Below are 12,028 nucleotides of genomic sequence, written 5' to 3' on the forward strand. Positions count from 1 at the left end.
GGGCCCTCTCAATTGGGAGCTAACTTTCCTTCCCCCTTTTCCTTAGTAGCCGGGGTAACCTCGCGAAGCACCAGGTCTCCTGGCTCGAACCTCCTTAGCTTGACCCAGGCATTGTAGTACTTGGATATCATCCGCTAGTAAGTAGCAACCTTGACCTGGGCCTGCTCCGTTTTCTCTTCTACCAGGTCTAGGTTTAATCGTAGTTTCACCTTATTCTGTTGAGGTTCAAAATCCTTGGTTCTGAGGTAGCAACCTTTGTTTCTACCGGGATCACAGCTTCACTTCCAAAAGCTAACCCAAAAGGGTTCTCCCCAGTGGGGGTTCTTACGGTAGTGCGATAAGCCCATAAAACTCCGGGTAGTTGTTCAGGCCACAAGCCCTTGGCCTTTTCTAGGCGTGTCTTGATCATCTTCAATATTGTCCTATTCGTAACCTCAACTTGCCCATTGGCTTGGTGATGGGCAGGAGAGGAGAAATGAACTTTGATCCTAAGTTCATTACAAAAATCGAGGAACTGCTCACTTTCAAACCGCTTCCCATTATCGGTCACAATTACCCTTGGTGCTCCGAACCTGCAGATTATTGTCTTCCAGAAAAACTTTTTTACTTCATTCGCTCCAATATGAGCTAATGGCTCAGCTTCTACCCATTTGGTGAAATAATCGATAGCCACAATTGCGTATTTAGTTTGTCCCTTCCCTTGGGGTAAGGGGCCGATGAGGTCCGTCCCCCGTTGGGCAAAAGGCCACGGCCCTGTAAGAGGGGTTAACTTTCTGCTGGTTGTTTTGGGACATTGGCGAATCTCTGACACTTGTCACATTTCTTCACAAACTCAGGTGCATTTGTCCTCATAGTATGCCAAAAGTATCCTTGTCAGATAGCTTTATGCGCTAATGATCTGCCCCCAGCATGATTTCCACAAAAGCCTTCATGTATGTCTTTTAGAATGTAATTTGCCCATTAATGGAGACACAACGCAAGTAGGGTAGAGAAAATCCCTTCTTGTAGAGAACCTCATCAATGAGGGAATATTTTGCCGCACGCATCCTGATCTTTCGTGCTTCCATGCGGTCCTGGGGTAACTCTTCATTCTCAATGTACCTGATAATGGGTTCTGCCCACTCCATACCATGGGCCACCTGGTGTATTTTCTGTGGCCAATCCCAGACCGTGCTAGGCTCATCCAAATATCCCACAGGTATGGCTTTATCTTCCTCTGTGGTTGCCAGTCGAGCTAGGGCGTCTGCCTGCTCATTCTCTTCTCGGGGAATCCGGTGAATAGAAAACTTCTTAAAAAAAAACCCTTAATATCCTCTATCTTATGTAAATAAGTCTTCATCTTCTCATCCTTGGCTTCATATTCCCTCTGGACTTGTCCAATTATTAGTTGAGAATCAGTATATGCTATTAGTCGTTCAACTTCCAAAGCTTTCGCCATCCTGAGGCTTGCTAAGAGGGCTTCATACTCTGCCTCATTGTTGGTTGCTTTAAAACCAAAACTGAGTGCATATTTGATGTATTCCCCATTCGGGGAGATAATTACTAACCCTACCCCACTTGCACGGGCATTGACGGACCCATCCACATATAACGTCCAAGTAGATTCGGTTTCTTCCTGCTCATTTGCAGCATGCTCAGGCCCATCTTCTGGTGTGAATTCCGCTATAACATCTACTAGTACCTGGGCTTTTAAGGCTGTTCAGGGTTTGTATTGGATTTCGAACTCTCCAAGTTCTACTGACACTTCATGAGTTGCCCTGAAGTATCAGGTTTGCGGAGAACCTGCCTAAGTGGTTGGTCCATCAATACTATTATTGTATGAGCTTGGAAGTAAGGCCTGAGTTTCCTCGCAGAGATAACTAGAGCAAATGCCAACTTTTCTATCCTTGGGTACCTTTCTTCCGCCCCCTGAATGCACGGCTAGTATAATATACCGGTTTCTGGTTTCCATCCTCTTCGCGGACTAAGGCCGAGCTTACTGCCGACGGAGAAACCGCCAAGTACAAATACAATTGTTCTCCTTGCATCGCCCGCGACAATAATGGTGGTGAAGTGAGATACTCCTTTAGCCCTGTAAAAGCTTGCTCGCACTCAGGGGTCCATGAAAAAGCTTTCCTGAGTACACGGAAAAAAGGCAAACACCTATCGGTCGCCCTGGAAATCAACCTGTTCAGAGCTGCGATCCTTCCTGTCAATCTTTGAAGTTCCTTGGTCGATGCTGGAGACTGCATGTTGAGAATCGCCTGAACCTTCTCAAGGTTAGCTTCTATCCCTCTTCTACTTACCATGTAACCGAGGAATTTCCCAGAGGAGACTCCGAAGGCACATTTACTTGGGTTGAGCTTCATCTGGTGTTTCCTGAGGACTTGGAACGTTTCCTGTAGATCAGCTAGGTGGTCTTAAGCTTTCAAGTTTTTTACGAGCATGTCATCCACATATACTTCTATATTCCTTCCGATTTGGTCCTTAAACATCAGGTTTACGAGCCGCTGATATGTTGCACTAGCATTTTTTAGCCCAAAAGGCATTACCTTATAGCAATATAAACCTCTATTTGTGATGAAAGAGGTCTTCTCTCTGTCTGGTGTGTGCATTGAGATTTGGTTATACCCCGAGTATGCATCCATAAAACTGAGCAGCTCATGGTCAGCTGTCCCTTCTACCAACATATCAATTCTTGGCAGAGGGAAACTGTCTTTGGGGCATGCCTTATTTAAATCGGTAAAGTCTACGCATAACCTCCATTTTCCATTGGCCTTTTTTACCAAAACAACATTGGCCAACCAGTCGGGATAATGAACCTCTTGGATGAAATCAGCTTTCATAAGCTTATTCACCTCTTCTGATATAGCCATGTTCCTTTCCGTGGCAAATGTTCTTCATTTTTGCCTGATAGGTTTGAATGTAGGATCTGTGTTTAATCGATGCTCAATCGTAGTTGGATTAATACCGGGCATGTCTTTATGTGACCAAGCGAATACATCTTGATTTTGTCTGAGGAACTGTATAAGAATATTTGTGAAATCTGAGGGGAACAGAGACCATATCCTCACCTTTTTTGTTACGTCAGTGTCATTCAAGCATATCTCCACCAAGTCCTCGATTGGCTTAGCCCGGTCTTGCTCCTTCTCTTCAACTTCATCGACAATCAAAGCCTCCTGTTGCCTCTTTTCTTTGAGAGAGACAACATAGCATTCTCTAGCAATGGACTGATCTACTCTTAGTTCGCCTACACCATGCTTGGTAGGGAAGCGCATTAATAGGTGATAAGTCGAAATGATAACCCTCATCGAATTTAAGGTCGCTCTTCCTAGGATGACATTGTAAGCAGATGGACAATCCACCACCAGGAAATCTACCATGACAGTGACTTGTTTTGGGTTGGTTCCTGCAGTGACAGGAAGGATGACCGCTCCTAGAGGATAGACCTTGTCTCCCGTGAATCCCACCAATGGTGATCTAGTAGGTCTAAGTTTCTCCTTACCAATCTTTATCTTGCTGAATGCATCAAGAAAAATGATATCAGCTGAACTTCCATTATCTACCAAGATTCGCCGAGTATTATAGTTAGCGATCATCATGGTGACGACAAGAGGGTCGTCATAAGGTTACTGCACATCCTTCATGTCTTCATTTGAGAATGTAATAACTGGATCACCTAAACGAGGCATCTTTCGATGTTGAATCTGTACTCCTACTTCGCACACCTCAGATGAGCTTCACATTCTCCTGGCATAGGCCTTACGGGCTGAGCTCGATTCTCCACCTCCTGCACACCCCCCGACTATGACCCTGATCTTTCTTATTGGTTGTTGATCAGGAGGGTGGTTGTCTCGGCCTGCTCTTAGTGGGTTAATGTCGGTTCTGTCATTCCCCACAATAAACTTTTGCATGTGCCCCCTTCGGATTAGAGTCTCAATCTGATCCTTAAGGTCGAAGCAATCCTCTGTAGTGTGCCCATGGTCTTTATGGAACCAGCAATACTTATCACGAGGTCTCCTTGCCAGATCTGACTTCAACTTCGGTGGCCACTTCAGATATGGCTCATCCTGGATTTGCAGGAAAACTTGATCTATCGACATATTTAAAGGAGTGTAATTTGTATACCTCTCCGCATTTTTATAGCGAGACGCCCTTTCATTCTGGTTGACCATGGGTTTCTTATACTTGGTTTCCTTTTCATCTCTGATTGTCAGGGCCAGCCTTTTCTTGTCTGACTTCCTATCCTCCCCTTCTTTTCCATTTCTCGCAATCATTGCATCTTCAGCATTCATATGTCTTTTAGCTCGAACCAATAACTCGGCCATACTAGTAGGAGGTTCCTCTGATAAAGAGAAGAGGAATCTTGAGGTTTGGAGTCCTCCCATGAAGGCAGCTAGGGCCACCTTGTCATCCGCTTCCTCCACCTGTAACATCTCCGTGTTGAAACGACTAATGTAATCTCGCAGTGACTCTCCCTTCTGTTGCTTCACAGTAAGGAGGTGGGTAGCCGGCCTTCTATGCCTCTGGCCAGCAATGAAATGGCCCACAAAGCCCTTACTCAATTCTTCAAAGGTTTCGATGGTTCCTGGCTTTAGTTTGTTGGACCATACCCATGCTGATCCTTTGAGAGTCATTGGGAAAGCCATGCACATGATCTCATCCGGCATCGCGTGCAGGTGCATAAGCGCCTGAAAAGTCTCCAAGTAGTCGAGGGGATCTTTAGTTCCGTCGAAACTCTCAATTGTAGGTATTCTAAATTTGCTTGGCAAAGGGCTTTTCATAACCGAGGGGCTGAATGGCAAATTGGTCTTCTGTACCAAACCATCTATAGCTGCAATGCCTTTTCCCTTCATGGCCTGCATCACACCCTCCATCTTTGCCTTGAGATCCTGCATCTCTAGGTCAACGTGGGAAATCTCCTCGGTCTTTTCAATGACAGTCGTGTCTTCATGGGGTCGAGAACTCCGTGGAAAAGAGGGGTGGATCACCTCTCTATGTCGGTTTCCCACCTGGCTTTGCTCAACTTCGGTCTCATGTTGGGGAGGATGAGTATCCTGCTTTTCCAGATTCCCATTACCCCTGTTTGGATTCGAGAGGTCTTGGCGTGGCAAGCTCTGTTGAACCGGTGGAACAAGGTGTTGCAAGAATGCTGCATTTTGTTGGATCAACTGGTCCATACCCTGATTCAGAGTTTGGACCTGCAGTTCCAACGCTGCAAACCGCGTCTGGTCATTTGGGATGTCTAGGTTTTCACCCGACTCTTCCCTTTGACCAGATCCCTGCGACGGTGTTCCTTCGGTAATCATACCGGACCGCAAACGTCTATACCCAACGAGTAATAAATCGATTCAAGGGAATCGTCGTTCCCACAGACGGCGCCAACTGTTGAGGTTGAAATTCACCTCGGTCTAGTACGACACCTTTTCCTGCAAAACAAGGATGGCAAAGTCAAACACCGATGTGGTGCCAGCCGTTGACCTTCCGACAATAAAGTTAGTAACGATAGAGAATTTTAATCGTAATTTGCTTAGTAGGAGTTTTTGTGTGTGTACCTTGTTCCCGAGTCGTTTTTGTATTTATAGTCACTTCCTTTATTCTTGATAAGGGAATTTTATCGTCCTTAGCCTATGGAGCCTATCTCGTGGAAATCTTATCCTTGATAAGATTAGAACTTACCCCATGACAAATTCTATCCTTGATACGATTTGTCATCATACTTATCTAGTAGAAATGGTTATCCTTGATAACGAGATATTATCACCTGAGAGTTGAAGAAATCTGGTGGCCGGTCAATAATTAATTACCTTTTTCGTTAAGTCAAGATAGTCTAGGGTTATTTTTCCCTATCATGTGGTATGAATTATTATAGATTAATGAACCTTTTTTATGTGAAAAAAAAAAATCAAAAGTGTTAAGAAATTCCTTTCATTTTTTTTTTTTTTTTTTTTTTTTTTTTTTTATCATTCTATGTTATAATCTTACTATATATAAATATATATAGATATAGATATATATGTCGTGAATATGCATTTTAACAGAAAATTTCCTAAAATAATAAAATAATGATTAACTAAAATAAATTGTTATTTAAAAGAGATAAATAAAAGTTTAAACACATTATCAGTTTTCTATTCAAGGAAAAGGAAAAGTTTTTCACTAATTAAATATGCATGTGTATATTTATATGTGGGAAGTGCTATATTTTTTTGGAATTAATGTTCATGTGCGGTATGAATTATTATAGATTAATGAACTTTTTTATGTGAAAAAAAAAAAAAAAAAAAAAATCAAAAGTGTTGATAAATTCCTTACACTTTTAGAATAGTATAGATAGATTTTATATAGCTAAATTGTGTTCCATTGGTTGCTTTGTGGCATTATTTTTGACACTTCGATTTAAATTATGGGAAAATAATATTTTTGACACTGCAATCTCTCTGTAGGAGAGGAAATTGTCTCATTTTGATGTGAAGTCTATTTGTAGATGATTGTTTCATTCAAATAATTAATTTTTTATTTAGGAAAATGATAAGTAGTCCACAAATCCGATTTTGATGTATGTAATTGGATGTGTCCGACTTTAGACCCTGTATCACAACCCAGCCTTTCAAGAGTTACTAAGAAATACTATTGCAAATTTCAATTAAGTTGGGTTTCTATTTAAATGCTTTGAAGTTTTTGATGGTAATGGGTGTGAATTGTGAAAATACATTTCATGCTAACAGGAATCATGGGATAGTTTTATTTTTTTTAGAAAAATTATGATAACCCCTCTACATATAAGTGCCCTTTTGGTTCCATAAAATTATTTTTCTTTTTCAAGTAAAAAATATATATTTTTTTCTAAGGAGAATGAAATTCCTCCTCTTAGCTGATGTGGTCCAATAAAATTTCAACATGTTTAAAATTTAATTTTAAAAAAATGGGTATTACCATCTTTTTAATGGTTAAACGTAAATCCAAAGTGTTTTTTACCTAACCTCAACTACTCGCTACCGCGGGCCATCCTCCACTACCCACTACTTTAGTCACTCAACCAATCTGTTTAGTCTCCTGTTCTTTATTCAAGATGATTACCACAACAAAAGCAAAATTAAAAATACAACCTCATGAATACAGATATAAATATATAATATTAAATAAGATAGGTTCTTTGCTAAAATTTGGCTTAGAAGAGAATATTATTTACATTCCAGCTTTTACCAAAAGAGCAATGAAATCAAACCATGGGCATTGTCCTTGGTTTTTTTTTTTTTTTTTTTTAGGGCACTCTACCAGTCCAAAAGGCCAAAATTATAAATAAAAAAGAGTAAAGTACAACAATACCTCTGAGGTTTGTCAAAAGAACACACAGATACAACTTAACCGAGTAAAGTACAATAACACCCCTGAGATTTGTCAAAAGAACACACAAATACAACGTAACCTATTTTGAGACAAAGACGCCCCCTCAAGTTTGATACAGCTACCAAAGACACCCCAATGGTAATAAATTGACAGTTTTGTCCTTTGACTTTTATATTGACCAATTTGAATATTGAAATGACCTTTCTAACCTCAGATCCACCATTTCTTTTCTTCTCTCCTCTCTGTTCTCTCTTCCTCTTCCCCAACACACACACATATATATAAATATATATGATACATATATATACACACACACACAAGGCAGCGGCGACGACAGCGAGCTGTTTCTCCTCCACCATCGGCATCATCGACTCTGCCAGTCCTAACGGAACCCTAACAGAGGCATCCAACCACCAAAAACCGTCAGGCTGTCGACGTCATCCTCCGCCACTACATCAACGAACCTTCATCCTTCGAATCCAATGAGGCCGACTGGCCGACTCTAGATTCACGGCCCACCTTCGATTCTGTCGACCAATAGAGCCCTATAGTCACTGATGAGATAAGTGCGACAATGGTGAATGGATATTGTCGCCATCATCACTGCATATTGTTGACAACTATAATGCCGCTACCATAAATCGCTGCCACCATAGCAAATCGTTCCCACTGTTGTAACGACCCGAACTCGAGGGTCCAATTCGTTAATCAGGTCTTTACCCGAACCCGAGATCAATTAGGGACACTACCGTCCTTTCCTATTTCAATACATAATATACGTGTCATCCCAAGGTTTATAAATAATAATAATAAAAAATAAATAAATAAATAATAAGTAATAAGAATAAATGAGATCATAGTTACAAAATATGTCAAAACTGTTCACTAACCCATTCAAACTTATGGAGGAGCGTCGTCGGCCAATTCCTTCCCGTGGCTTGAAAAATGTAATAATATGATGAGGTGAGCCAACCGCTCAGTAAAAAGTGTCTAAGACACACATTTTATGACCCCGTGAATCCACACAAAGAATAGAGCACAAGTAAACGGGATCATACCTCGGGAAATAAGCAAAGCAACAACAACTACATCAAGAATGTATACAAGTCATGCGGCCACTAAATATACAACATATGTCAATGAAATGCAATGTCATGCCAATGTCACTCCCCGTTTCCGAAACAATTCCGTTTCACCTTTTCAAACTGTTAGTGCAGTCCAACCCATGGCAACTCCATGGCGTCACGAGACGAGAATTGGCTAGTTATCCCCAACCACATGGCAACTCCAAGGCGTTGCAGGCCTAGGTAGCTCAACCTCGCTAGGGTCTTTCCCTAACCTTTCTAGACCACACTAACGTCACGAACCACTAGGCGACTCCTAGGCATCCGGGTTTTCGCAAACATTTTTTTCAAAACGTTTTTCTCAAAAATAATTTCTTTTACTTTTCAAAACACTTCTCCCTTTTTCTTTCTCAATGAATGCATGTATGCTACATGCTTCCAAATATCAATTCAACCATAGGATTTTACATATTCCATTTACATCATCATCACAATTTAATAGGGATTTCTAAACATTCATTTTCATATACTATAGTATCATTTTATATAACAATTAAAAATCATGGAGCATACAACATGTCATTCCTAAGCATACTCCTTCATTTCAATATAAATAATCAAGTTTATGAACTTAATCAACACATTTGTCATCTTGCATAGATACAACCAAAACAACCAAACATATGATGACTAAAATTAAGCATGCTTAGAGTCAAATTTCAAGGGGAAAATTCATAAGAAACCAAAGAAGTCATGGATTAGAGCATCCCTACTTCAAATTGAAGAAAAAGCCTAAAAAATATCCAAAATTAAAAATCCCAAATGGTGGCCAAATGACACTTTGCTTCGATTAAAACGCCGGCCTCGACGCGCTCGTCAACTTGGCCTTAAGCGGCAAAACCAAATTCTTAAAGGAAATCTCTAGATCAATGTTTAAACTTGTGGGAAAAAAAAAAAAAAAATAGAGAATGAGAGAAGCAGGCTGCATGAAAAGAGAAAGGGAAAAAGAATGATCAACCAAAATGGCCTTATGGCCATTAAAATGATATAGCTTGTGGGTCCCACGATTTAAAAAAAATATCTTATTAACTTTTAACATTAATATATATATATACACACACACACCAATCATTTTACCTCCACACAATAATTATACATTAAAATAAATATGCATAATAAAATAATGTATGAAATGCAACGGATCCGTGACACAGCCCTCGTGCACAACAACCCCGGTAGCAGGTCCCACATGGGACCTCCCGGTCCAAAAAATAGAATAATGCTGAAATGACAACCAATGCATTTCTAAGAGTCCTAAACTCAAGGAAATGTCCCAATCAACACACTGACACACCCGGTACACCCCATGGTGTCCGGCACGCAAAACGAGATAAGTCTAAAATACCCTCAAAAAATCAAAAAATTCCAAAAAATGAAAAATGACAAAAATCAGCAATATTACAGATTGATTCGCCGATGAGGACAATCTGTAGAACTAAGCCCAATCCTCCGACTTTGCCGCCACAAATTTCTAGCGCAATCGATCCTTACCTCCACAAACACATGGCAGATCACTGCTGGAATCGATGGGGTCGTTGGAATCCATGGAGCCTATAGTTGCCGATGAGGTAAGTGCAGTAACTATGACGATAGTGAATAAGTGAGGGTTGTGGTGTTGATTTTATTGTGGGCAATGAGTTAATGGTGGTGGTTGTGAGGGTGGAGATGGGGATGGTGGTGGTATCGGTGCTAGATTATGCCAGAATACGCAGGGGTGGTTGTTGGGGTAGAGATGGTGGTGGTGGTTTGGGGGTAGGGATGGTGGTGGTTGTGGGGGCGGGTATGTGTTGGTGGTTGTGGAGTTTGGTGTTGTGGCGACGCCAAAATCTGGTTGTAGGATTGATTGGGTACTCAGACCAGGAGGGTAATTTGGTCATTTCATTACTTTGATATTTTATAATTAAAATTAATAAAATAATGAAGGTTAATGTTGACTTTTCACATATTTTAAGGCTCTGTTTGGCTTACAAATCTCATCAGGGGGTGTCATTATCCCAAAATAGAGTAAGTTGTATCTAGGTGTCCTTTTAGCAAACTTTAGGGGGTGTTGCTGTACTTTACCCATAAAAAAAACAAAGGAACATGCAAACCACTGGAATACTAGGGTTTCACTAAATAATGGAGTAGTGGAGGAAGGGGGTGATAGCGAGCAATGGAGGATGAGAAGAGAGTCACGTCAGGTTAGGTTTGGGAAACCACAAAAAAAAAAAAAAAAAAAAAAAAAAAAAAAAAAAAAAAAAAACTTAGGAAGGAACAAAAGGGGAGGCTTCAGCCAACAAGGCCAAATTGGCTAGTGAAAATCACTCTAATGGGAATGCAATGCCCAGTTATTGATCTGGTGGGCCATTGTATTGCAACACCTAGGGGTGCAAGATAATGAGAAGCCTTTGTGGTGATCAAAGATAGAAGTAATGTCATCCGTTAGGACCTTAGATAGGCAATTAAAAAGGGGAGAGATTGAAAAGGTTAAGGCAATCACCTTCAATGTCCACTTGATCATAGCCCCAATTGCTGAGAAGAGAGATGCCTCCTCTAAGAGAATAGGATTCGACAACTTTTGGGTTAGCAATGTTACACATGAAAATGGATTACCTACCTTAATAGCTCTTCCTTTGGAGTCTCGAAGAATGAAGCCACCTCCTGCGGATTTGGAGAGGTTGGAGAAGGTTGCATCGACGTTCAACTTGAGTTTTCTTCCATTAGTGGGAGAAGTCCTGGGGGAGGAGGATAGAGATGAGCTTAAAGAGAAAGATCTAACTTGGAAGTTGGAAATTTTAGAAAATTCATCGAGTTTTAGTTTTAGGTTCAATTTAGCCTATAAGGAAGATGGGTAATGCCAACTTTTTAAATTTTAAATAGATGTCTAAATTGTATTAGACCACATTAGTTGGGAGAATAAACTTCATCCTCTCAGAATAGGATCCAAGCATTGTCCGCCTTAGACAACCTCTCATTCTTTTCATTTGAAGGCCTCATCCTTTCAATGAAAATACATTCTTTTGGATGTAACAAACGAAGCCAAATACACATTTTTTTTTTTTTTTAAAATTGATACTCACACACACTTGTCTCTTCTGAGACTTGAACCCCTGACCTCTTTTTGGAAAGTAAGATGCTGATACCGTTAGGCCTGGCCCGTTGGTAAGCCAAACACATAATTCAACAACACACAATTCGTTCTAAAATCATACCACCTAAGATGACGTGGAGGTTCGTCTCCCTCTTTCTTTTCTCTCTTAAGAAATTTCACAAGACTATTTTTTGAAAACAAATTATTATTATTTTTTTCCCCTTTTAACTGAATTTTTAGAAAAATGCCATCTAGAGAAATTTCTGTATTGTTATCTAGTTTTCAACTATCTGAAAAATAAGAAATTATTTTTATAAATTTGAACCAAATAAGTAGATCTATAAAAAGAACCATATTGGGCTGGGCATGGGCTGTTGGGCATCAAGTCTAGCTATTGTTGGCTTACTTGTCAAACCCAGGAATGATGAACTTGGGTCGGGTTGGGTCCAATACAAGTAATTCTCACTCTGTCTACTGTTGAAAGGTTCTCAAGATACTAATTTTT

The 12,028-nt window shown here is 40.4% G+C and overlaps 2 protein-coding genes across 2 annotated transcripts; both read right to left on the reverse strand.

Annotated features, from left to right (window-relative positions):
* Positions 1 to 205: 205 nt before the first annotated feature.
* LOC132280798 (uncharacterized) lies at positions 206 to 2,855 on the reverse strand. Its single transcript, XM_059782553.1, has 5 exons — positions 2,532 to 2,855; positions 1,895 to 2,378; positions 1,303 to 1,695; positions 958 to 1,258; positions 206 to 572 (listed from the first exon to the last, which is right to left on the reverse strand). Exons 1-5 carry the CDS (start codon positions 2,853 to 2,855, stop codon positions 206 to 208), a joined length of 1,869 nt encoding a protein of 622 aa, XP_059638536.1.
* Positions 2,856 to 3,719: 864 nt separating this feature from the next.
* On the reverse strand, positions 3,720 to 5,288 carry LOC132280799 (uncharacterized). Its single transcript, XM_059782554.1, has one exon. It carries the CDS (start codon positions 5,286 to 5,288, stop codon positions 3,720 to 3,722), a length of 1,569 nt encoding a protein of 522 aa, XP_059638537.1.
* Between the last annotated feature and the right edge of the window lie 6,740 nt (positions 5,289 to 12,028).

This window comes from Cornus florida, unplaced genomic scaffold (genome assembly GCF_030987335.1).
Source record: "Cornus florida cultivar Cherokee Brave unplaced genomic scaffold, ASM3098733v1 CherokeeBrave_3.0.0_Hap2_Chr11, whole genome shotgun sequence".
In the NCBI taxonomy this organism is placed as follows: Eukaryota; Viridiplantae; Streptophyta; class Magnoliopsida; order Cornales; family Cornaceae; genus Cornus; species Cornus florida.

Coding starts and splice junctions, on each gene's coding strand:
- LOC132280798 (XM_059782553.1), bottom strand. CDS start 2,855: ATGGCTATATCAGAAGAGGTGAATAAGCTTATGAAAGCTGATTTCATC. Junction 1,696..1,894: donor ATTCAGGGGGCGGAAGAAAG/GTACCCAAGGAT, acceptor AACCCTGAACAG/CCTTAAAAGCCCAGGTACTA. Junction 1,259..1,302: donor TAAGATAGAGGATATTAAGG/GTTTTTTTTTAA, acceptor TTCCCCGAGAAG/AGAATGAGCAGGCAGACGCC.
- LOC132280799 (XM_059782554.1), bottom strand. CDS start 5,288: ATGATTACCGAAGGAACACCGTCGCAGGGATCTGGTCAAAGGGAAGAG.